This window comes from Dicentrarchus labrax, unplaced genomic scaffold, assembly GCF_905237075.1.
Source record: "Dicentrarchus labrax unplaced genomic scaffold, dlabrax2021, whole genome shotgun sequence".
Taxonomy (NCBI): Eukaryota; Metazoa; Chordata; class Actinopteri; family Moronidae; genus Dicentrarchus; species Dicentrarchus labrax.
Window position 1 is genome coordinate 18186915 of NW_026136701.1, and position 27192 is coordinate 18214106.

General features: G+C 38.8%; 1 protein-coding gene across 2 annotated transcripts; it reads left to right on the plus strand.

Moving 5' to 3' along the window:
- Positions 1–823: 823 nt before the first annotated feature.
- Positions 824–27192, plus strand: atp6v1h (ATPase H+ transporting V1 subunit H). Of its 2 annotated transcripts, XM_051399078.1 has the most exons (14): positions 824–934; positions 1666–1819; positions 2535–2634; positions 3291–3380; positions 3754–3867; positions 5463–5567; positions 6776–6835; positions 7795–7892; positions 9094–9286; positions 13334–13512; positions 13844–13969; positions 15365–15466; positions 20982–21095; positions 26804–27192. In XM_051399078.1, the coding sequence occupies exons 2-14, from the start codon at positions 1716–1718 to the stop codon at positions 26871–26873; spliced, it is 1455 nt and encodes a 484-aa protein (XP_051255038.1). In that variant the 5' UTR covers positions 824–934; positions 1666–1715; the 3' UTR covers positions 26874–27192. The 2 variants fall into 2 exon arrangements, with proteins under 2 accessions (XP_051255038.1, XP_051255045.1); XM_051399085.1 differs by lacking the exon at positions 6776–6835.

Below are 27192 nucleotides of genomic sequence, written 5' to 3' on the forward strand. Positions count from 1 at the left end.
TACATTAACTAGAGTCACAGACAACTGTAGAGTGACAGGGTTTTCAGTCCCTGCTTAAGCTTCTCAAATCAAGGCAAATCAAATCAATAAAAACCTTTAACTAACTTCTTTACACACATTTTTACCAGAAGGCTCTTTTCCAGTCCCTTTTTTTATCCTGTCCAGCACTGTTGTACACTGTGTTTGTATGTATTTATTAATCATTTCATATTATTTATTTATTTCTCATAATTTCAGTGTTCTTGTTTCTCTCTGAAAGGCGCCACATAAATAAAGTTTATTACTATTAAGTGTTACCTGGACGATGTTATTGCTGTAAAAGGTTCAGTAGCTGTTATTATCTTGCAGGAATCAGCTGCATTTTAAGCTTAGGAAATTAATCGGACTGACTTTGTAACCTCAAACACTAGGATTGTATTTCCACCATGTTTACATAAATGGCTTCTAGGAGAGAAAAAAAGGAATAACATAACATTCCTAAATGTAATTCCTTCTTATAGCCAATGCATGTGATAAATAAATAATATGTTATATATGTTAGATGTTATAATCATCTTTAAACACAAAATATTTCTATAATTTTCATACACTCATATACTTACAGGTGACATGCACTTTACGACTGATATCTGCTACTTGTTCATAGACATATGACATTTACAGCCATTTCCGGTTTTGTTTAACATTTTTTTTAATATCAGCTTATATAAATTGTCTAAATATAAAAAGGATCTAAAGCGCCACAATGACGATGCTGAAGATTTAGGTTTCAGTTTCATTCATTGGAACCTATTTCTCATCTTAAAGGTAAACTCGTATCCGTGTTTTCTAACCTGTGCTGGGGCCAGACCGCGGCTCATGTGACCGACTGTCACATGATAGAGCGTGACGCCGTGTTGTAGTCAGTCAGCTGTTCGCACAAGACGCTAGCTGGGTGAGTTTTTACTCCGTTTTTTCAATATCAGATACATTAAAAATTCCCAGTTGTATGATTTGGCTACTTCTGCCATTGAACATGTTATTCCCGTTGGGTTGTGTTATTCGTGTTGTCATTGTGAACGGATGCTTGGCACGGCTAGCTTAGGTTAGCATCCTCAGCTTACATTGCTACGTTAGGTGCTGCGAGCTAACGCGGAGCTAACGGTGCCGTGTCACACATTGGACGTTATAATTGTTGTTTTACATGTATGCGTCATATTTGGCGACAGTCTGAACACAGTTTAATGTCACAGAATATGCAGGGCGTTGCTTTATCTCTAAAACGCATCATGACACGTCGTGACATTGGGTTGAAGCTAGTTCTCTGGTATGACCTGATGCTAGCGGTGTCAGCTTCAGATGCTGTGCTGTTTGTCACACTCAAACTCCTGAGGTGAAATTTTAAGGTTGATAATTCTGCCACACGTTGTAGCATTAATGGCATGAATGGTAAATTATTATATATACTATATAACTAATCTTCCTGGTTAACAGCTAACCAACCTAGTTAACTGCCATTTGTAACTATTTGTCAGCATCATTGGGGGTTGAATTGTTTGCTGTAACTGGTTAAAGTGCTCTACCTACAATTTGCAGCTTGTAGTAAACACAATAAAATTGTGCAAAAACACCTGCAACATTGGCTGAGTCACTGTGTTGATGTTAACTGTTGGTGTTTCCATCCAGGTGGAGTTGGATCTTGGTGTATACATATACTGTAGCAGATATATTACAGGATGGATATCCGCGGGGCTGTGGACGCTGCAGTCCCCACCAACATCATTGCTGCCAAGGCAGCTGAGGTGCGGGCCAATCTGGTCAACTGGCAGTCCTACCTGCAGTAAGTACACGTTGAAACAGCACGTCGTATTAACATACAATCGCTGTACACCTGTACAGTGTAATGCAACTCATTACAACATCTCTGCCATGAATTCTACTTTTACAAAGCTTACATATGTTTAGTTTTTTGTTGACAGTGACTGGAGAGGGAGTTCTGCTTAATGTTATCTATCAGAGCCAGAGTGTCAAGCAGTTAAGCTCTCATTACATCCATCTTTTGGAATATTTAGTGTAATAATTGCAGATCAAGTGCAGTTTTGTCATTCTTAAATCAGCTCTGCTCTAGTTCCTGTATTGTGATTCACTGTCTTGAGTGATACTTCCTCTTTGAGCCTATGAGTCAAATTATAAATCCTAAAAAAATCATTTAAAGACTTTATTCCTTGTTTCAGTTAGTATGGATATACTATTTTTTTTACTATAACTGCCTTCCTCCATGTATCATCCATGGTTTCTTTTGCCCTAACTAGAACATGTGGTATTTCCAGGTTAATTGGTATTATTGTGCAAGCTGCAGTTAGAAGCAGCATGCTAGTGAAAAGGCAAAGGTCGTTCCTCCAGTAACAGGGTCAGTGGCATATGTTGTATGTCTTGCTCCAGTGGTAAAAGGAATGTTTTGAATGCCTCATTATTAACCAGTCATGTCATCACTGTTATACAAATTCAAAAATGTATACAATTAAATGGCAATATCTCGATGAATTCTCTTTTAGGAGTCAGATGATATCTGCAGAGGACTGTGAATTTATCAAGAAATTTGAGGTGGCCAACTCTGAGGAGAAGCAGGTCATTCTGACCAATGAAGGACATCAGGTATCAAGTCCGTTATGTTATCAGTGCTTTTTTGTGTTTGGCTAATATTCTCATCTAACACATGCTTTAGTCGTTCTCCTTTAGATTTCTTTACAGTTGTTTTCAACTTGATCTTTGGTTCACAGCCTTTCAAGCTAAGCAGCCAGCTGGTTGCATAAAGAAGTCTTAAGGCCCTTTCAGATAAATAATATCAACACAGCATGAACAAATACACATACTAAGTGGAATACCTGGGAGACTGTACCTTGGGGCATTGTGGTAATGTAGAATTTACCATGTAAATGTTGAAACAGGAGACGGGGAGAGAGAGAGAGAGAGAGAGAGGAAGGAGTAATCTGTTGCTCTCGTCAAAGTTTAAGAGTTGTACAATTGAACTTTACTTTAAATCACCTGCAGTATCTTGGCTTTTGAAACATCTTTAAACTGGACTATTCTGGTTCATATTTTGCTGAATACTGTCATCCCCACCCCAGTGCAGCTGCTTCCATTGTTCTGCTGTGCTATTGCTGTTCCTGTAAACCTCACTTCAGATGCACCATCTTGCATTTTGCTGAGTTAGTCGTTGGACTGTTTTTAGAGGTGCCAGGCAGAATAAAATAGTCAATAGGAACATGAGAACCGTGTCTGAGTTTTTATCTGTCTTGTTTTTTGCTCAGTGTGCGAAGACCTTTCTGAACCTGATGGCCCACATCTCCAAGGAGCAGACAGTCCAGTACATCCTGACTTTGATTGATGACACTCTTCAGGTACACAGAGAGACCCACTGACTGTGGACAAATAGGACATGCATGACATAAATATATAAATATATATATATATATATGACCAAGAGATTTGATTGAAGTTTTGTGTGCACACAAAGTCTTGGACAGTGTCATGATTTAAAAAGAAAAGTTAAATGACAAAATAGATATTGAAGTTCTTACTTGTATTAGGCACAGCTGAGGGTGGGTTTAGTAATGATTGGTATTACAAAGAGGACATTTTAATTTTCCATGCATGAATAAAAATTGGTATTAAGTTGGATCGTGTGCCATGCAGTCTATTAAATTCTCCAGCTGTGAATAAATAGTAGGTCTGAGTCTGCTCATCTGAAATCTTAATTCAACTGTGATTCAGGAGAACCATCAGCGGGTAAACATCTTCTTTGACTACGCCAAAAAGACGAAGAACACCGCCTGGTCCTACTTCCTTCCAATGCTGAATCGTCAGGACCTTTTTACTGTCCACATGGTGAGTTAAGAGATATTGATACTCAGTGGGGTTGTACAATATGGTAAAAATTTAATGTTTTGAGAGATATTATGATTGTGATATGATTCATGATGAGTGGGAATGATCATTTTTGGATCACATTTTTCATTTTCACTGAAAAAACTATTAAAACTATCACTATATGATACACTACAGTACTTAGTTATAATGCTGTTACATTTTACCTTTATTACTTGGCCATATTTTTGAATTAATTGTGCAGCACCAAGTGTTTTTCAGAGTATGGAAAAATTCAAATGAGGAAATATCACAGTTCAAGCTGTCCCTGCAACACAAGACTAGTTGGTGCATGTCAGATCCAGTGCAATCCTACATTTCAGGAAACCTTTAACTGTTGATAAATGTTATTGAACCTCATGAGGAACATTGCCAGTCTGTAGACTAAACGAGGTATGTGCACAGTGGGCTGTGACGCTGGTAGGGAAACATATTGTCCATGCTCAAAACTGAAGCACAGTGTGATATTTTCAGCAGCTGACATGAGCTAATTAAGTATAATCTGTCAAACACCATAGATTACTGAATGTGGTATCAGAGATATTATTTTCACACATGGTATTCCATTACATTTTTCCCAGCCATGAATTTTTCACAGATGTGACGCTGCGTCTAATCATAGCAAGGCATCAATAATTCCTCTCAAAGCAACCTTCCTCTTTTCCCACCAAAACAGGCAATTAAAGTAATGATTCCTCCCTGCCACCCTTTTCAAATAAAAGATGACCATCTAACCTCAAACGGAATACTATGATAGGGCACAAACAGCTTGATTAAAAATACCAGCCAGATGGCTTCAAGCAGGTGGGCATGATGTGACCCCAAGACGGTGACACAGCACTAAAACTGAATCCAACTGTCACAGTGGTTCTTGCTTTTAAATTAGAGCCTCTATATCTCTACACATCTTCTCCTGGCGAGGAGGAAATTGAAGAACACTATTTTGTTCCTGTCTCATCAGTGGGCCGCAGGAAGCGTTTTACAAGCAGAAATTGTCTGAGATAGTTGATTTTCCCTTAGTAATTTTAGTACTGAGTTGGGGTTGTAGTTCTTGTTTTGTTCAGTACTTTGCTGGGGTTTCAGGACAAGGTATTTTATTGTAAGACTTGTTATCTCCATGTCCCCAGCCTTCAGCCTTGTTCTCTTTTATTTGCTATTTCCTCTCCCTGGAATTTAAGTTCAAGATGCTAAAATGCATCATAGAAGACATTATCATAAAGCCAGTATTAGAAATGGGGAAAAAGTTGTACCTATGTTTTTCAGGTTTCATCCTGACCTTAGTTGTTCTTATAAAACAGAGACATTTCATTATTGTTCCTCAAATTATCCATTTACTGTATGTATATTTTTCACATTTCACATTGAAAACAAAGATTTTTCAAAGATAATCCATGATTGCCATTTCTGCCACAACAATAATAATAATAATAATAATAATAATAGCAAAATCTAAACTGTGATCTTCCCTCACTGCAGTTTATTATGGCCTTGCTGTAAATGTCTACCAGTCATGCACAACAATAGGAATTTTTAAAATGTCCTCCTATCTTTATCAGGCAGCAAGAATCATTGCTAAGCTGGCTGCGTGGGGCCGTGATCTGATGGAGGGAAGTGATTTGAACTACTACTTCAACTGGATCAAAAGCCAACTCAGCTCACAGGTATGTAAATTAAATTTTGGTTACTAAAATATTCTGTGATATTTAATACATCTATTTATGTAAATGTCTAGAATACGGAGGTGATTTCAGTGACTTCTTTCATTGCTTTAATACAAAAACTGCGTATGAAACAGAGGCATCATTGTTATCATGTGACATGTTTAGTATTTTGTCATATATTTTTTAACTACAACTTTTTGTGGCTGTTTTATGTGACTAGCAACAGACTACATTACAGTGCAGTTAGTAGTAGTCGTATAAAGTGAGGGGAAACCTATTTCCAGATGAAGGCAGTTGAAGAAAAGCGATATGGGGTCAAAATAATGAATTTATTCATTAGCTGTCAAAATAGATATTGCATGGCCATTAAGAAGTCTGGAGTTTAAGCTCATTGGAAAACTTAAAGTTTATTATTATGGTTGAACTGTGGGAAAGTCAGCATGAATGTGCGAATCAAATTTGTGTATGTGTATAAACAATACACTCAATGTATAATTGAGTTTTGAAATAAATACATTTTTCTTTTTCTTTTATATTTGTCACGTCATGAGTTATTTATTTCTTAGATATTGGAACATCAGTTTCCAGAGACTTTGACTTCCTCTTTCTCATATGGAGTTTAATTTGTTCTAATCCTTTAAAATACTGAAAGTCATTTCTACTTTCTATCTCTACTAATTTTCCCTTGATTAAATTCTATTGTTTGCGCTCAAGGTGAAAACCTAATGTATATAATAATGTATTTATTCTTATTGAGGATTGTCAGGCCTTGAGACGGTCTGATGAAAGCTGCTCCGTAGGTGCTGGCTTTGCCTTGGAAGATGTTTGCACTAAAGAGTGGGCTGATAAAACAGCTGAATATTGATTTCCAGTTTTGTTTGTGCTTCTGCATTGCACACCAGTATTTCAAATATCCGGAGGTGCAAGTATAGCCAACTCTACGAACAAAGCATGATTTTGTCTGTCTCACTTAATTTTAAAACATTCTGTGTCGTTGCAAAATATGTTCTTAAACTATAACTGCTTCTTGAAATTGTGTTTTCATATAATTTCTCTCCTCAACAGCCAAGCAAGGAATCAGTGGGCATCCACTGTCACTGAATTGTGGTCAAGCACAGGCTGTGTAGTCCAGTATCACTCAGAACTCACCTTGATTTAGTCGTTTGTGAACAATTGTGCACCTGTTTCTTTTGTTTATCTCTCATTAGAACCTACATGGTACAGGTCCAGAAACAGGCACAGGAGCAGGAACTATTTCCCCCAGTGAAGTGAGTATGAGTGAAGTGCATCTTCGGTCACCCTGGCGCAGAACCTGGCAGGGTTTGTGCAAGCTGGCATCTGTCAGCTGTCTGTAAACTTTCACATCTTTTCTTTCCCCTCTTTATCTCTCCCATCGTGTTCTTGCACTCCAGTTTTACATTAATATTTGCAGATTGTTGGAGACCTCAGTCCGTTTGAGCAAGTTTAGAGTAATTCTCCATTTAGACAGCATGGTGTTTGCTGCCACTGGTTGATTTTAACTGTACATGTGGAAATTGCATGCAGTGAACCTTAATGCTAAAAGCGCATGACAAACACAGCTTTTTCTGTACATTAGGATAACAGATAACAAGGGGAAATTGGAATAGCATTTGCACAGCAGCATCCTACCATTTTATATCCCATAATTTATCAAGCATAGCGTGATTATTCTGAGAAGTGTGCTCAGAATTCTGTTGAGCGCTATTTATCTAATAACTGAACATCATCTTTTCCTCTGCATTTTCAACCAGGTAACCTCCACTCCTCCACTCTTCTGTCATCACTGCTGCCTGCTCTTTTTGCTGGACTTCTTTGCTTTTCTTTAACCTCCCTTTTAATTAACAGATTAATGTGATCTATTCTCTCCTCTCAGCTTCCTTCACTTTCTAATCTCAATTTACATTATTCTGCTCAGGTGTGATGGGACACTTTCCCCTGCTCTTGCTCTTACTATTGGGTCTGTGATCTAGCATGTTTTGATGTATAATACTATAGACTGCATGTGCAATGCTGCAGGTTTGATCCGTGACAGTAATGCAAGTTTTGGACTGGCCTTCTTCCACGTGCTGTACCTGCTTGTCAACTACTCCATGTTTCAGAATCGCACTAATTGTATTTGACCTTCTAACAATTTGTTTGTTTTCCTGATAGCACAGCCAAAGCTCATGCTTCAGTTTGAGTAAATGTTTGCCTCTGTCCTTTGCAGAGCTCTCAGTATGTCCAGTGTGTGGCTGGATGCCTTCAGTTGATGCTGAGGGTCAATGAGTATAGGTTTGCCTGGGTGGAGGCTGATGGAGTCAACTGGTGAGTAATAACTCCTAAAAAATGTAAGTTAATAATAAGGTCATACAGCTTTTCACAGACTAGAAAACCCAGAGAATTTGATAGTTTCTAGGTTCTGAAAAATTCTGTAAAAACTGCAATTAAACATGTAAGCTGCTCAAACAGGCCAGTGATTTAATATGACTGCAATTAATTTTCTTCAATCAGCAAGGCGCCAGTATCTTAGTATCAGGAGTACACAAGGTGTAACTTTGCTTACAGACAGCCGTCAATTTAGAGTCAAGTACAGCAATGAGTAAAAACAATTATAAATACAATAGAGTACATCATCATCCCTCATCACGAAAACCATTGAGAGAGAGGGGAGAGAGGGGAGAGAGAGAGGGAGAGAGAGAGAAACTAAGAGATGAGTTAAATTGTACTTTATTGATCCCAGGCTCGGGAAATTAGCTTGTTACAGCAGCTAAAGAGACGACACAATAGATGAGGAAAGTAAAATATATAATAGAACGGCAGGAGTTCTATGTGCACTTATACACCTTTATAAATACATATAGGACTTTATCTAGATGACCACCCTCTTGGATCCATAGCTAGTGTCAAGCCAAATTATGTTTTCTTTAAAAAGCCAATTACTGATGGAATAGAAGCCCTCTTGTACCTGTTAATGCCATCTCTAGAAAGGTGAAAATCTGTCCTGATGGAAGCAAAACCTCACTTTGTAAAGGCTGCTGGGAGTCCAGTAAAGATGACCTGACTTTTTATTTTTCTCTTTTTCACATTCTGTATGAAATTCACCATCTAGTAAAAACAGTGCAAAATAAAAGGAATAGAAAACTTGATTGTCAAATCTTCTTTTACTTGGTCCCATACTTTTTTCTTAATACAGCATTGTAAACTAGCCTTCCTGCTTAATTTGAATCTGAAAATGATTGCACGTCTTTGAGCTCCACATCTCTGCACTTACCTGCTATTTCTGTAAATGTACGACATGCTGTCTAGCGGTAGTCATTAGTACTATTCAAAATACAACTTTTCTGAACATTTCAATCTCAGCCATCATTAGAGATAATGGATGAACAGCATGTAGGCACACAGTGTGAAAGCTACTCTATTAGTAAACAGATGATAGATATAGATGCAGGTCTTTTTCCTAGAACTTTGCAGGGTCCCCCCCCCCAATTTTAGTTTTTATATATTTATATTGTGTTTTCTTTTAAAGCATCACAGCAGTGCTGAGCAACAAGTGTGGCTTCCAGCTCCAGTACCAGATGATCTTCTGTGTTTGGCTCCTGGCCTTCAGTCCTCAGCTCTGTGAGCAGTTGAGACGCTACAACGTAGTGCCAGCGCTGTCCGACATCCTCCAGGAGTCTGTCAAGGAGAAGGTCACTCGAATCATTCTGGCTGCCTTCAGGGTATGTGGAGAATTTCTCACATGTTCAGTTCTGTCTAAAATTCCACTTTTCACTGAAGATGTTTTTACCACACTGGCTGAACTGAAGTCCCTCCCAACCTTAGAAACTAGCCAAGGGGGCCACAAAATATATTTCCGTTTTCATTTTTTTTTTTTGTAGCAACATTTTACCACATAGAAAAATAGGTAACATTTACATAATCTACATTTTATATATCAAATGGAAGAAATAACCTGTAATCACCATTGAAATCACCATAAAACCCTGTTAAATATGCAGAAGCTATGATAATAACACAACATGCTCTCCAGCACACAGGTTTTCCAGGTACACATCGGTCAAAACCGATTGATAGATCTTCACTTTTATTAAAGGCGCATGGAGGTGTGCCATGAAAAAGTAGTTGCCATTGTTTTATAAAGTTTTGAAACCACTGGTCGAATAGTCCTTTTTGTTTTTGACTTGCAGCTATAAAATACTTTAAAATAGTTTTGTAAAGGTTTGCAGATTATATTTCCTGCCAGCTGTAATACTGATATAGGACTGTACGTGTATTTCTTGTATATTTGCATTTAATTAGCCCGTATACTTTATCACAACAAGAGCAAACTGCAATGACAACTCTTAAACAACAGATGAGGCAGCTTATAAAACAACCAAAACCATAAAAGATACATAAATATGATTTATGATCATGCTGCCCTTTCAGCTCCCTGCAGTGATTGCTCAGAACATCTATTGAATATTTAATAGTCCTAAGAGCTGCGTTCGGGACTTGCTCTGTTGTTTTGTGTTCATGCCTAGAATTCCCCATACTATGCCCTGACAAATTTAAATGAATGGTGGAGACTCTATTTATCTTTCCTTGCTGTAGTGGTCTTTTACTATAGGAACTTAGTTAGTCTGACATGGCACCAACCAAGGTCTGGAACATCTGGGAAATACAATGAAAATCAATTTGATACCTTACAGGTCTTCAGAGGGCTGAGTTTCGTGTGTCAGAAGAATATAGAAATGATTTTCTTGGTTCCCAGTTAAGTTTTTTTATATGCAGATGAACACTCCTCTCTTAGTTAACTTATGATATACAGATATTTTTTACTAACGGTAATAATCCTCTGCTAGAACACTGTGTATTTGTCTAGTCAACAGCCTCTAGTACCTGGCCTCCCTCAGCACACATCATGTTGAATACATATTGAGTCAACGAATTATGGTCCAGAGGAAATATGGATAGAGGAAATATGGATTTTTAATTGAAAAGCATCAGTGATATTCTGGCTTTGTCCACCCCAGCAACACCAGACAGCCAGACACCGACCTTGCTCAGAGCACAATGGTGTGGTAAATGGCATTGATTACATGATTGAAACATGAGCTCATACACCATTGGAGGAAAGTTGGCTGATTTTCAAACCCAGCTTAAAAGTAGGTATTTAAGGTTGCTTGTACTTCTCTGTCAGCCATTTTCCATCAGTATTTCCCTGCCATTGTAACCTCTGTAAATAGGCATCTGTGTTCCTAAAGGACAACCTTTCTTGTGTCTTGTTAACTGAAGTTTGAGACCACATTTTAGAGAATACATCGTACTGAGTTATGTTTGTTCAATGGACAGCATGTGTTCCTGCTTTGAATTTCCCCCAAAGCTCATTCATCACACCTCTCATGCCAGCAGAGCTGTCACATCAATCATTTGTGAATGCACCCATAAAAGAAAGGGGCTCCATTTTTAATTGGTCAGAGAACTTTGTAGTTCTTTGTAATGGACTCCTATATCACAGCTGATTAAAAGGAATTGTGGGCAGTGAAGGGAGACCCTGAAATGTCTTGACGTTGAGTGGGTTTTCCCTAGAGTCGTGCAACTTACCTTATAGTTAGTGTGTGAGTGTATGGAGAGCTACAGAAATACCTCACCAACAAATAGAGAATTGTTTTGTTGAGACCTAAGGGCTCCCTATAGTGTCATGCAGATTTTGAGGAAGGAGTCACATGCAATAGGAATTCCCTTTTTCTAAATCCCTTTACAAAAATATTCCTCATTGTTCTGCATGTAATGTTCCCAAATGTCCTAATTATGCAAATGATTCCACTCCCCACATGGGACTAGCAATGTGACTTAAATTATCCAGACCATCTGGAAGTCCTTGAACACATCGTCAAAGGCAGTGCTTCTGTGTTTGTGATGTGTTTGCCCTAACCTAACTCTGGTACTAAAAGTTGTTTCTTTTTTTTTTTTTTTTTGACAAACACATTCAATAAGGAAAACTTGAAATTAATTTTAGCCATATACCTTGAAAGCCAAGCAACATTTGCTCTGACTTGGGCTTTTTGCTTTTTTTGAGAGATGTTGTGCCCACATCACAGGTTCTTGCAAGAAAACATTTGTCAGATATATATGCAGTTCGGTGGTGGCTTAAAGGGTTCAATCAGAGTATGTAGTGGGTTTCCTCTATCTCAGTCCCACTGCTGAAGCCACTTGTCTTTTGTGTCACTCCAAAATGTCACCACCAATTTGTTTTTGTTTTCTTTACAATACTCGATCATTGCGTTCTTGTTGCAGCACAGCTCTGCAGACATTTCCTTCACACTTTAATCATGTTATTTGATATTAGGAGTGGGTGATTTGGTTAAAAGCATCTATCACAGTATGTTTAATTTGATATTATGATAAATAACTTTTGTAACTGTTTTGGATTAGACAATTACAGTTTGGCTAATGCCCTAAAATCGATGTCCCTCTGTATGTAAAAAGCACAATGTAAATCCAGTCAACTAAATTAATGACATCCTCATTGCTGTATATTTCCAACAGCTTATTGTGCTCTCTGAAAACTCTTTACCTTACCTGTTAACAAACCACAGAATTGGGAGACATGTTTTCCTCTTCTTGTCATTTGGTGCCTCTGGTGTCACTGATCGTTACCATGGAAACGTATATATATCAGTGTTTAGGGTTAGTCTGTCTTATTGCGAGATTAACGCCTAGGCCTAGCACACTTTGTAGTTTTTTTCACATGCTGTTGCAACAACTAGTAACGTTAGAAAAACTACAACACCACACCGGATCTAGCTAGACCAGAAACAAAACAACAGGCACGCCGCACACACTTGTTTAAGAGTATTAGACGTTACGTTTTGAGTGGATGGCGAGCGCGAGACGCCGAAATGGATGGATTCCTTGTTGTCTGAAAATGTCAACAGGCTTGTCTGTTTGAGTAACTGGCTCAAAGCAAAGAAGTAGTAGGCTTACCTTTTATTGGTAACCGTTACTGTTCATTCTTTCTGAAATAAGAGGCTGGGTTGAGCCTCTGGTGAATAAAGAGCAGTAGTCTGACTGCTATGTTCAAAAGCAAACTTGAGAAAAGTATTAAGCCATGGTTTAACTTCACTATAGGCTGAGTCCTAGTTTACCTTACATGTGCACTTTATAATTTTATTTTGTATCGCCCTGTTTTGATCCCTTAGAAAGGGCTGTTGAAGGGGCTGTGACAAAGTATTTTTTTCACCCTTTTATTGATGGACAGTGTTACATTGTGTGAGAGATTATTTGCTCCAAGTGAGAATGTTAGTGTGAAATTGAACACTACAGTATATGCCAATATTGTTTTCAATAAAAACAACATTTGCACAAAGCAAGCTGATCCACTTTTCCATGTTGATAAGAGCATTAAAATGAGAAAAAATAATGGGACAAAAAGAAATCAAGGGACGTTTAGAATGGATAAAAATGTGCGATTAATTGCGAGTTAAATATTTTAATCGTTTGACAGCACTATTCAAAATATATAAAGATATTTAATTCACAATGATGTAAAAGAAACGGCTCACTGGAACAGCTATTTTAGACATTGTTTCCTCATAAGCAATAATTTTCTGTCGATCAACCAGTCAGATCAGCAGTACTTATTTACTCATTCATTCATTAATTCATTAATTTGGTATGTGTAGGCATCTTCTTATATCTCAAGTCTCAAATGAATTGCTTACATACGAGTGGGGTAATTAATCTACAACATCTGTTCCTTACACTGTTGTTCTCTGTGACAGAATCTTCTGGAGAAATCAGCAGAGAGGGAGACTCGACAGGAGTATGCTTTGGCCATGATTCAGTGCAAGGTGCTGAAGCAACTCGAGAACCTCGAGCAGCAGAAGTATGATGATGAGGACATCACAGAGGACATTAAGTTCCTGCTGGAGAGGCTGGGAGAGAGTGTGCAGGATCTCAGGTACCCATTTGACTCCATCTCAGGAGTTGTCGCATATAGTAAACCAAATCATTCATTTCCAGTCATAAGAAGTTCTGTACAGAAAGCTCATTGTGAATAACTGAATGTAATATTCTGTAAAAAAAACAAATCAAGAACAAGTCTTTCAAAGAACGAAAGTATATTTTAGTGCTGTAAATAAATGACATTAGTCTATTCACATGTGTGGGTGAAAGCTAATCCTTTTGCTCAGGGACAAATGAGAGTGGGGATCCTCAGTCCTCTTTAGATTCTCTTTACTTATTGGGAAAACATTTTTTTTTAATGTTCTGTGTATATTTTATATCAACAGCTCTTTTGATGAGTACAGCTCTGAACTCAAGTCCGGCCGCCTGGAATGGAGTCCTGTGCACAAGTCTGAGAAGTTCTGGCGTGAGAACGCTGTCCGCCTGAACGAGAAGAACTATGAGCTCCTCAAGTAAGAAGAAGCATTTTGACATTTAGGCTAAAGAGCAATGCTGAAACACTTTGTTTTCACAAAGGCACAAAAATTATAATATAATATAATTATAATACAAATATTCTGACTTTGAATTGAGAGAGATTTGACTCAGAAAGATTTAATTGAATTTCTATGCTGCTCTAAGATGCATATGGAAATGAGGCTTTAGCAGCTTTAATGCAGCTTACAAAACTGAAAGGAAAATGTGTAATATTGGTTTTAAAACTTAATTAATTAATTAAAATTAAAAAAGAAATTTTAATGACATGAACATGATAAAATCTACTGACTTTTCCATCAGTGCTATTTGGTGAACATTTAAATTTGTGTAGTACCTAACACTAACCCTTTATAACCAAATACCTGCAAGATTAATGCCATTTTCATCACCTTCATATGTACTTTGTTTATTGCTAATTAGCAAATGTTAACATGCTAAGCTAAGATGGTAAACATTATATCTGCAAAGCATCAGCATGTTAGCGTTCTCACTGTGTTCACATTTCGTACAAGTCTTGTTTCTATGAGCTTTACTTGATATGCACATGAACATTTTTATTAAGTTGAACAAATATAATATTTATAAATATTCATTCTTAAATTTAGATTCAAATCAGTATTGAATGTCGGTGGTCACATATATGCAAAACACTTGCCCTCAGTTCTCCGTTAACTCTATCTCAGGTTGTGCTTATCAGCTGCTGAAAAGGTACACCCTCACCGCATCACGTCTGATGATTGCACCGCCTCTTAACATTGTTTCTCATTTTTGTTGTCTCTCTGTGTGTGTGTGTGGCTGATCTAAGGACTCAGATCACAGGAGATACAACATCAATTTGTGTCTGTGTTCTTTGTTATTCCAGTCACACACTCTGTTAGGCCTGTTGACATTCAGTAAAAATCCTGATCTGCACATCTCATTGTCTCATCACTGTCCTCTCTCTGTAATCAGCTCAGGCATAATCTCGTCTTGAATTCCCCCCCTTTTTTTATTAGTCTCTTTCTCCGATTCTCACCCATGCTTTGTCTCAATTTGTACCCTGAGGTGTCACTTTCTCACAAGATGTCTCATGTCCTCGGATTTAGATTTTAGAGTTTACCTCAGTTTTAGTATAACATTAACGAAGGATCCAGGGAGATCAGTGTATTTCTACATTCAATACTGATTCGCTGAGAAAAATAATCTCAGCTGATCTTTTCAGGTTAATCAGTTTTCTCTGTAAAGTCTTTTCCTAGAGGCATCTGTCTGAGAAATAATAATAATAAGAAGAAGAAGAGATTTTCAGAGTGAACAAGGTGTGATGGAATCTGGCTTTTGACGCAGACCTCTTCAATTCAGTGCCTCTCCTTTTGTCTGCCTTTCTTCAATAGGATCTTGACGAGGCTGTTGGAGGTGTCTGATGATCCTCAAGTCATAGCAGTGGCAGCTCATGACATTGGAGAGTATGTGCGACATTACCCACGTGGCAAACGGTAAGGCATTTTTCTGTAAAAGAAAAAAGAAACCCCCAAACAGTTCTTATCAAGGCTTAAAGCCACTATGCTGGACTTTCTGACTTTGACATTACAATAAACAATAATGCAAAAAGCCACTTCTAACCACTTAATGGAAATCCATATCAAAAGAGAAATGGAGGTGGTGCATAGCGCCACTCAGGGCACTGAACAACTCTGACCTCCATCACTGTCCTCAGAAGCAGCTGTCCTGTCAGCAGCTCCCCATGAGCTGAAAGGGCAGCAGGAGGACATAATGTCTTCACCCATTTGAGAAACGTATTAGACAGAAATTGTTATCAAGTAGGCTCCACCAGGAGTATACAGGGAGGAAACTGCATTGTTTTAATTTACTGATTCCTTTATTGTTATTTCCCTTGCCTGCTGTAGTGAAGGATGTGTATGGGGGAAACTGGAAAACTCATAGACAAACTGGGAACTTGAAAAGTAATTACAAAAATACTAGGGATTTACCGATCCACATTTTTTCACTTCCATTCCGATCCCGATACCTTAATTTGGATATCGGCCGATACCGATACTATTCCGATACCAGATATCTGTTTTCTTTAATATTATTATTATCATTATTGTTGATTTTATATGAGATAATAGGAATAAACTCCTCAACAGGCAAGTATGATATGTACGTATGTATGCATGTATGTCCCAAAAGGCAACTTGAGGCAAGTATAAGGTCAGAAAAGGAAGTCAGAAAAACAGGAATCCTTTTAGCAGGAAAAATCCCATTCTGAAAACAAATATGCAACTGTAAGGGTTTCAAATTGATTGTCATGTCTATATTTATTAAATTCCCAAAATATAAGAAAAGTGCAATAAGTGTAAACATCTTACACACACACTATCAATAAAACAGTGTGCATCTGAACAGCACAAATCAAGTACACTGGCTCTTGTAGTATCAATAAATCAAGGTTTTAAAATGTCAATTATCTGAAATATAAGAAAAGTGCAATAACTGTAAACATCTAACACACACACACACACACACACACACACACACACTCGGTAATCCCTTTAGCTTTCACGTTGTCTGCCTGGAGTTGACCTGCGGTGTTTCCAGTGTAAAGTATTTCCACACAGCGGACATGTTGGCTAGCTACAATGCTGCTCAATGCTATCCTGCTAGCTGGCTGCAAACTGCGGAATGGATTTCCTGAGCGGAGGTGTGTCTCATAACTCTGTCTCATTGAGCTGCGCCTCCGTTCAGGGAATCCATTCCACAGTTTGCAGCCAGCTAGCAGACTGGCCAGCAGGAATCACCTGTGGAGTCATTTCAGCAGACAACGTTAAAGTGCACACATGGCTCATGGATATCGGAAATCTGCGCAGGTTGGATCGGGAAATTACGATACGTGAATTACGTTGGTATCGGTCCCGATACCGATACTGGATCGGATCGTCCCCATCCCTAAAAAATACAATTGGTGGCCACTTAAGTAGGTACACCTGCTTGTTAATGCGAATATCTAATCAGCCGATCCTGTGGCAAGAACTTGACGCATAAAGCCGTGGCCACACTGCCTATATCCACAGCTGCATCATGGCACATCTTGCTTTTTATTTCGGCACCCATGTTTATAGGTTAGAGCAGCCGTGAGACGCACGGCTCCAGCGTCTTCAGTGTGGCTGCAGCAACGAAGGTCGAGGACTTTCTTTATTTTTCAGTGAGCCACGTGCGTTTCACAACAATAGACGATAAAAATTAACTGTTTATAGTCATGTCGACATTATGCCAGCAACAAATACACCTTTGACTACAGTTTCAACAGTTTCACTACAGTGTCTGTATCTGTAGAATATGTCACAGACTTGACCAAGACATTTAACTCAACACCTCTTGTTTCTGTTTCAGATTAAAAGCTCTGTAGTGTTTCTGTAGACAGAAGCCATCCATTTGCTAAGAACTCTTGTATTGTATTGTATCTATCAAAGGTAGAAAGATAGGTTTAGCAAGAGTCACATTGCAGCAGAAACGTTCTCTTTGTGAACATCACATACATGCGAGCAGCAGCAGATCAGCAAGGCAGCCATCACACACTGCTCATGCATGCCGTGTGTCCCAAGGGTGACAGCATGCAGACGTGACAAGGTTTTGTTGTTCCGACACCAGAACAGGCAAGAAATGTGATCTACATGACTTTGGAATGATTTTTGGTGTCAGAGGGAGAGACAGAAACTGCTGATTTCCTGGTGTTTTGATGCACAACACAAGATATCCAGTAAGCAGCAGTTCTGAGGGCAAAAACACCTTGTTGAAGCAAGAATAGGCAGTTACACAGTGCAAAACCTTTTTACCTCTTTCTCTTAGCCCCTCCCACCAAACCCACATTGAACATCAGCAGGAGTGTGAAGCCAAGACATGTTCAGACTAGGGCTTGGGGTAAACAAATATTTATTAAACGATTATTCGACTAATTGGACGATTAATGTGAGTTAGCTAACGTTAGACAGATAACGTTAAAAGCTACTGCAATCTTCTTGCTACAGTTAGTTAGATCTAGCAGCTGGGCACTTTGGTGGTGCTAGGCTAACCAACGCATCTTAACTCTCTCTGAAACGGAGGCACCCCTTTGCCACTCGCGAAGGAGACAACAACAAGCAAGCACCAAGGCTGGCCAAATCAATCTCATGCCCGTGCAGCGCACCACGCAGCCCGAGCTCCGTGCACCCCGGTGGCGCCAGCCAACCACCCCAGCCCCCCGCGCAGCCCGCCCCCGGCAGGCCAGCAGCCAAAGCCCACGCCAGCCAACGTTAGCTACTATAGATAGCTGTGTTCTGCAGCCGTAAGCCAGCTACCATTCAAGCCAACATTAGATGAAAACTAAAGGCGCCAGTAGTTAGCCAATGTTAACGTTAGCCACCAACCCAGCACGGACAAACTGCACGGAGAGCCAAGACAGCCAGTCAGCACCACCGAAGTGCGCAGAGTCCAAGCCACACAACACACCACACAAACATGAAACCAACCCAGCCAACGCCAGCACCCACCTGCCACCGTCTCCTCCACGAGCGATAACGGGGTGCCACCGCCCCAGATACTCCCACATTGCCAAATGGAGTTGTCATACCACACCAGCACAACAGCAAAGAGCGCAAATAACGACACCTTTACGTTTGGGACTAAATTTGAAGTATTCCCATAATGTATCACAAATACTTTCTTCACTTTCTGCCATTGAATCAGGCTTTTTCTTTCACTTTCTCCAGCACTGGCACAGTGCTAACAAAGTGTGGAGATATGTCTGGCTATGGAATACTAGGCTTTATCTGAAGGGACTTGCATGTATCTCTGAAATGACCTGTGATTGGCCAAAGTCTACCGTCAAGGGCTACATTTTCTAAAGATGGCAAACCGAGCCAAGAGGAGGTACAGAATTCTAGTTTTCTCTCAGATCACTAGATGCTGAAAGGTTATTAAAGAATTTTTTCCCAATGACGCCAAAAGGAAGCTGCGTTCCCCAGCTTTAATCAGAGAGGTTGGAGAGGAATGGCCAGACTGGTTGAACAGACAGAACACGCCAATAACCCAAATAACCAAATAATGAAGTGGATGAGCTACAGCAGCAGACTGGGTTCCACTTCTGTCAGCTAAGAGCAGGAAACTGAGGCTAAAGTGGGCACATACTGGACAATATAAGATTGGAAGACATTGCTTCATCTTTTGTGCTAATTGTATGGTCAAAATTTGGAGAAAACAACATGAATCCATGGATTAATCCTGCCTTGTGTCAACGGTCCAGGCTGCAGGTGATGGTGTAATGGTGTAATGGTGTGGGGATTATTTTTTGGAACATTAGGGCCCTTAATACCAGTTGAGCATTGTTTAAATGCCATCCTTTTAGTATTGTAATAGTATTGTTACTGGAAGTGCATCCCTTTGTGGCCACAGTCCACATATCTTCTAAAGCCTACTTCCATCAGTATAACACATCTTCTTCGCTCCAATGGCCTCCACAGTTACCAGATCTCAATCCGATAGATACATACATAACATTAAAGTGCAGCCAGCATGCTATCATGTCAACATGGACCAGAATACCCAAGGAATGTTTTCAGCACCTTGTTGAATCCATCCCACAGAGATTTTAGTCTGTTCTGGGGGCGAAAGGGGGTCCAACGCAGTATTAGAAAGGTGACTATTATAGAGCAGCCACTCAGTGAAGTTAATAAGTTTATAACACATAAACAGTGGAAGATTTGTGTGATTTGAAAGGGTGTCTGTAGAGATTACGCTTCACTTAGCACGCCAGATAAGAAAAAATAGACAAGCACTTACAGGCGATCCCATAGAGATATATAACACATGCACGTATCTCAGAGTCTTTGTTGATTGATAGCTTTGATAGAACGCAATGTATTTCTTCTGTGACAAGGTTGAGTGACAGAGGCCGAAAGCACTTTCCGTGCGTCCTTTAGATGAATGAGCTTAAAGCAACAATTGGCTTCACCAAATATCATCATGATTAGGTAATTTTTCTACAAACAAAACAAGTTGTCAAATTACATAAAAATGTATAATGTAGTAGCTTTAAGCTACTTTATTTTTTAATATATATATATATATATATATATATAATTAAGCTTTAAGCTTCTACATCGTGTATTCCATTTAGTTAAGTAGTGTGTAGCAGCCTTATTTGTTTTTTTTATTTTCAAATTTCTGCATCAGCAACATTAACATGTTTTATCAACCATATGAGCCACAAACAAATGAGCTTACTTTGTCCTTTTTGAATGTGAACCTAATTTAATGACACTTCTCAAAAGAACAACTGACCCATGTCTACTCTAGACTCCTACTCACATTTAAACGGGAAAATACTTGAACTTTAAAGAAGCCAGTGTTCCCAGTATTGTTGGCCAAGTTAGCACACTTGAAGCTCACCCCAGCTCTTTCCTATTTCCCAGAAAACAAGAGAGATTGTTGTCTGTTTCTGCCCGATAGAGCTGAAGTACAGAGCGTTGTCTATCTTTCTAAATCCTTTGAGGCTGCTAGTTCTCATCTCGACACATCCTTATCCTCTACATTTATTGTTTAGGTTTCCCTTAACATTTGTTATCCTAGAGACACTGCATGATTGATAGAGCAATCATGGTTTTTCTTGTCTCCCATATTAATCTTATTACCCTGTAGTCAGGTCTCAGGGTTGATGTACTCCATTTCTAGCCTTACGTTGGTAATCAGACCCCACTAGGACCAGTTTCCCCAAAGTGGATATGTAACAGTACTAAATTTCCTGTACTTTCACCTACTTTTCTTTTCTCTGGTCACACCATTTTACTGTGCATTATGCAGGTCTGTTTTCCCTTTCAAAGCATTATATCCTTTTACAAGGGCAGTGACACTTCATAGGATACATAGAACATTTTAGTCAGGCTGGATCCAATGACCTAAAACATGAAAATAGTACCTCTTTTCTGTGTGGATAAAGGCTTTCTCCCATTATTTGATTTATTTCTCCCATTTCAGGGTGATTGAGCAGCTCGGTGGAAAACAGCTGGTGATGAATCATATGCACCACGAGGACCAGCTAGTCCGTTACAACGCCCTGTTGGCTGTGCAGAAGCTCATGGTCCACAACTGGTATGAACACATTTGTTGTTCGATTGATGTTATGCATTCTGTTTCATATGAACCATGAATCACCCAGATATTGTCATGAAGAAAACCAGCCCTTAAAGTTTAAGTTGAACCAGGTTTTGTGACATTCAATAACAATCTCTTCCATTTGCATACAAATGATTAAAGGCCCTACACACCCTCACAGGTATTTTTATTTATTTAGTCTGATTAGACGTCTGCTTAGGTTGAAGTTGGGCGGAGATCAGTGTGGCTGCAGTTGTCAGTCAACTAGGCAGATGGATACTGGCATCAACGTCCATGTTAATTGCTTCTGGCCGACATATGGTCGGTGTATTGGTGTAAATGTCAGCAGGACAGTAACAAGAAATGAATGAAGGAATTCCAAAGATGTGTGTGCGGTAATTTAGAAACTGTTTGTCCACCAGAGAGCACTGAGAAGTTTATTTTTCAACTGTAAAAGTTCAAGATACATGTGTATCAGTCATAATTCTTTAATAAAAAACAATTAAGGGATGCTAATCCAAAATCCTTACTAATGTTATGTGTATTTGTAAAAAAAACATATATAATATGTATATTAGTCCATTGGCTGATATATTGTTCAATATCAGATTTCTTTTAACTCTCAAATATCTATCAATATCTTCCTCAAAAATCCTTTGTTCAGACATCTCACCAGCACCATTATAAACTCTATGCTGTATTTTACTGAATCACCAGTCAATAATGCAGCTTTAATGTTAAGGTAGGACTCCTTAGATTTTGTCTGAGTGCAAACACTCAACTTGCCCATCGTGTATTTTTCTGTCTACTGGATTGCTTGGAAACACAAAAAATAAACAAGCAACAAGTGAAAATGTGTTTGTTTTGCTGCCACTATCTAAAACACGCTCTGCTCTCCGAGCAACTGTGGATTGGGGTATTGTGTTTAATATCATAGTGTAGTGCTGTTTTCCCATCTAAGTGACCATAATGTTCTGTGTAAACTGTATGTTCACTGAAGTGTGGGCAGAAGTTTATTTATTCGCTAAGCACAAAAGGTTTTCATTCTTGTTTCAGTAACTGAGAAGAAAGGGAAGCAGATTCTCATTATCTGACTGACAATAGAAAGCAAGATGCATTTTCCCCACTTCAGCTTGAATGCTGTAACTTCCAATGCAAGATGGATGTTTCTTTTTATCTGTAATAACATCTTGCAGACTGAAAAATAAGATAACTATTGCAGAAAGAGAGGGGGCGGATGCAGGGTTAATTACATGATTCGGAAGTTTTGAGAAGTTTGCTTAAAGCCCAGAAATTGGATCTCATGTTGTTTATTTTCTGTATGAATGTGATAAATGAAAATAAGCAAAGAGGAGTAAAGTTATATAGAAAGGTGGTAATAAACTGAAAGGGGGAAATGGATGGAAGAAAGATGAAGCACTAAAAGGAAATATGCAAGCAAGACAAGAGAAACCTGAGCGCTGCATACAAATATCTTACATGGAAAAGCAAGGAATTAAACTTGCATATGAGCTATAGTCTGAGTTGAAAGCTGATGCAGAATTCCTCACACGTCTTTTATATTCAAAACAAGGTTGATTTGATTTGATATGGAAATGGACATTTCATCACTCACTGCTTGTTTTCTTTTTAGAAAGCAGCAGCGTCTGATTTCAAAGCCCGGCATACAAATCACATCTGAAGACATTCATCCATTCTTGCATTTTCTCTACTCCTTTATAAGTCTTAATTCGCCCACACCTTCTCTCTTTGATGAACTCAGCTTTGGAGAATGGCATGCTTTACTTCAGCATGTCATCACTCCTGCTGATACAGCAGCAAATGACTGATTTAGTTTTTTGTGTTAATATAATAGGTTAGAAAGAGACAATGATGAAACTATGAGAGCATTGTTGTTCGTGTCAGTTTTCTCTTTTGTGCTGGCTGCTTTTCCACTAGTTTGTTTACTTCGACAGGACCTATTATGTGAGGGGGGGTTTATGTCTCAAGGTTGTTTGGTCACATTGAATTATGTGTGCTGCCCACACTCATTGGCTTCACAAAAACAGAAATGGTGCTATTATTATTTTTTTATTTTTTGAAGAGGCGATGTCTCATTCACTCACAAATGGAATATATTTTCAAAGCAGCTCACCACACCCACTGTCACCTTGAGTGGGTTGCCTTGCCGTTGTTGTTTCCATGAGAAGATCTTCTTGTCCCACCTTACTAAAGGTCCTGCTGTCATGACAACTGAACAGATGAATGTGTGAGCTGAGAAATGACTGTTATTTATCCTTGTGGTCTTTACTCTGCTTTTTTTTTTGTCATTTTCTATAACACGTTTACAGAACTTTAATTGCGAAAGAAAGCGATTTATGTTCAGCTCCATATTGATGATGGTTCAGCTATTGACAGTCCTTGTGCTGTACCGGCCTCAGTCTAGATTGAAGGACAGCCCTTTCTACAGAAGTCTGTAGTTGATATTACATTGTATATCATTAGATTGCATTTCATACCCTAGCCTGGCTATTAGGCCCACCAAAAAATAACTGAATGTCTGTCCAAGATCTCTGTGTGCTCATTTTTAAAAGCCAGAAGGAGGGAGTGGAAAAAATTACAAGAGTGGGAACCTTCTTGAGAATTTCAAGGCACCAAAAATCATATTCCTCTCTAGTCCTTCTTCTACTGGAATTGTCAGTGGATAGAAAGTGCTCTTGGTTTCCAGTGATTAAATGCTCGATACCTTTGTCTTTATATGTATTCTTACATTATAGTAGAATGATTTAATTATAGTCATTTTTATGGCAATAATAATTAGATTAATCCAATCACTATCCCACTGCTTTTTTTCCTTTTCCCATTTTAAATTAGACTCTTTGTTAAGGCCTTTTTTTTTTTACATTGAGTGCGTCATGAATAAACAGCAAAACATTTGTTGGTGAAAGTGTTATCTAATGTACTCCTGGTAGATGGGGGCCTAGGAAAATGAAATTGTGACAGAGAAGGTTGAATATTCGCACACTGAGTTTATTAGAGATACCCAATTCTGGTTATAGTTTATAATCTGAAGCAACACATCTAAAGCCACCACTGTAGCAACCAATTCCAAAAGAGATCCACAACTTACAATGATTGATAAAAACACCTGCAGAATACAAATTAAAATAGGAAGAAAGTCGATGATGCTCACTGTCGGAACCCAAAGCTCTTTTTGAGATTTGAATGATAATCACAGCCGAACACACAAAAAATGTACCTTGAATGCAGCATTTCAGCAGATTGAAATTGCTCCTTGTGTGTGTTTCATTACATTCAATGATATCTCTTTAAATAACGTGCGAGTTAATGGGCGAAACAAATCACGCTCAGTGTAAAAAAAAAAAGCCTTTAGATGAGTTTTCCTTTCGTAGAGAGGAGGCCAAATATTGGATGAATTCTTAATGCGGTTGTTTGTGGATCGTGATAGTGTGTCCTCCTATTTATAATGTGTTTATCTTATGATTGACTCTCACTGGCTGGTGCCGTCTTCACATACAATACAACCTGATCATTGTCTATCCCACTTGACCCCTATTGGAGATGAATGAATGTGATTTGTATTTCCATTGTATGGCCTTTGATATAAGTGTAACCGATGCCCTGATGCGTTCCACCTCCGTGACTCAGCTTGCTCTATAGGTTTTAATTCACACAGCAGCTGCAGATACTTAATGAGAAACTGCTCCTACTGCAGAACACCGTCTTCATAACCCACCCTTCCAATTATTGCCATCTGCCTTTATTAAGTCCCTGGCAGCACTTTGAATCAACATATAGCTGCTATTTGCAGACCAGCTAAAGGTTATGAACGACAACTTCAGGAAAGCGTGCAGATTACTTAAGTTTTTTTTCTCTCCTCTTAAAAGCTGATATTCTCTGTGACACTGTGAGTAAGTTCTTGCGGGAAATAGGTGATAGTGATCTTAAGATTAAAGGCTTAAAACTTGGTGCGTTTGATAGGTTTGAATTGATCTAGAGCAGGTGTAAGGAATCATGTTCCCTGGAGAGTTTTTCATTTCTACTAGATACATGAATTATGTCATAACTTAACCACGTTTTAATCAGTGAAATCTCCGGATGTAGATGCAGACTTTTAGCCCTCAAAACACTACACACCTGCTTGATTTGTTAGGAAAACACTCATCAAGCTGGGGTCAGTAGTCAACAAATTAGATATAACATTAAAGTGCTGGCAAGGAGGCTTTGAATGAAGATGAGCGATGTTTGGTATTTTAAGAGACAAAAATGGAAACATTCAGAAAAGGTTTATGAATCAGAAAAGGCTGTTTTGCTGCTGTTTTATGACTCCTGCCTGTTGTGTCGTATAACCTCACTGCCATGATTCATACCTAAATGACTGTAGAAATAGAAGTAGGAAATTTGTTTCATAAGGAAACAGATTTGTTGTTCTGTAGAAATCAAATTCGCAAATTATTTTCATGAGCTCTCACTGAGTTTTAGTTTATAAGGATAAAACAATTTCCACAGTCGGGAAGCTTTTTACATCTTTAGATCTGTGAAAGGCATTTGATATTTATGGTAGCAGTAAGGTGAGTGTCATGATATCATATCTGAAAATGTTACTGCCAAGAAGAAACCTCAAAGAGAAGTATGACCTTTCAAAATAATGGCATTTTATTTCAACACTTACATCATGTCTAGGTTAGAAAAGTTTTTATATTCTGAAAATGAAAAATGTTATTAAAGGACCTAATTTTACGGCAGTAGTCTACTTGATGGGATTTGAAGACACTTCATTAAAGAAATGACATTTTTTGGAAATACATTCCACTTTCTTGCTGAGAGTTAGATGTGAAGATTGATATCATTTGCGTGTCTGTTCTTTCAATATGAAGCTGGTATTAGGAGGCAGGAGCTTAGCTTAGCATAAAGACTGGAAAGGGGGAAACAGCTAGTCTGGCTCTGTCCAAATGTAACAGAATCTACCCACCAGCACCTCGAAAGCTCAATGGTTACTCACTAATGTTGTATGTTATTTGTTTAATCCATATAAAGAGTGTAAAGTCTTGTCAGGGTTTCGAGGAAATCACTGCTAGAACAAGAAACAGTCTTTGGGCTTTTGGTCTGACAAAACAAGCAACATGTCGCGTTGGGCTACAGGGAAATTATGACAGGCATGATCAAATTTTATAGACCTTGAGATTAATCAAGAAAATAATCTTAGCTGAGCTGTAGAAGTCCTGCTACGTGGATTGGATTACCTTTTGAACAGAGCCGGATTAGCTGTTTCCCCTTGCTTTTTTTTATGCCCAGTCTTTATGCTAAGCTAATTAGTAAGCTAATCATAGAGAACATATAGACAGGAAAGTGGTATCAGTCTTCTCATTCAACGTTCGACAAGAAACCAAATATGTGTATTTCCCAAAATGTCAAACTAATCCTAAATGATGTTAAAGGCCATTGGTTGGATGGGAATTAAAATACATTAACATTGGGGCACCCTGGTGGTTAGGGTCGAGCGTGTGCCCCGTGTGCTAGGCCTGGGTCCTTTTAAACCTGTGTTCGATTCCAGCCTGCGACCCTTTACTGCAACCACCCTATCTCTCTCTCTCTCTCTCTCTCTCTCTCCCCCCCCCCCACTTTCCTGTCCCCCTTAAGCTGTCCCTGTCCAAATAAAGTGCTGGGAGTGTTAATGTGTAATTTTGTTGCACTTTCTGTCACAGGGAGTACCTGGGAAGACAGCTCCAGTCCTCTGATCAGCAGCAAGCTCCAGCCGTGGCGGCTCGAAGCTGAACTGTTCCTGTGTGTTTGTGTATTACTGTGTGGATGAGTGTGTACGTTGGTCTCTGCCATTTTAACAATCGGCTGTTCATTTTGTGTAATAACTTGAAACTCTTAACGGTGCGGTTTCCTCTTTCCAGCGGCGCCCCCAAATGATCCTCGATGTTACTTGATTTGACTGTTGTGCTTCGTGTTGTGCCCCCCCCAGCTACGTGACGTGTGGTGATTCAAGTTGAACGTTATGTCTGTGATAATGTACAAAACTGCAAGTTATTTAAGTCTTATCTGTAAAACATTGTATGTATCCCAATAAAGATGCTTATGTATGGTG

Coding starts and splice junctions, on each gene's coding strand:
- atp6v1h (XM_051399078.1), top strand. CDS start 1,716: ATGGATATCCGCGGGGCTGTGGACGCTGCAGTCCCCACCAACATCATT. Junction 3,381..3,753: donor TGATTGATGACACTCTTCAG/GTACACAGAGAG, acceptor ACTGTGATTCAG/GAGAACCATCAGCGGGTAAA. Junction 13,970..15,364: donor AAGAACTATGAGCTCCTCAA/GTAAGAAGAAGC, acceptor TTTCTTCAATAG/GATCTTGACGAGGCTGTTGG.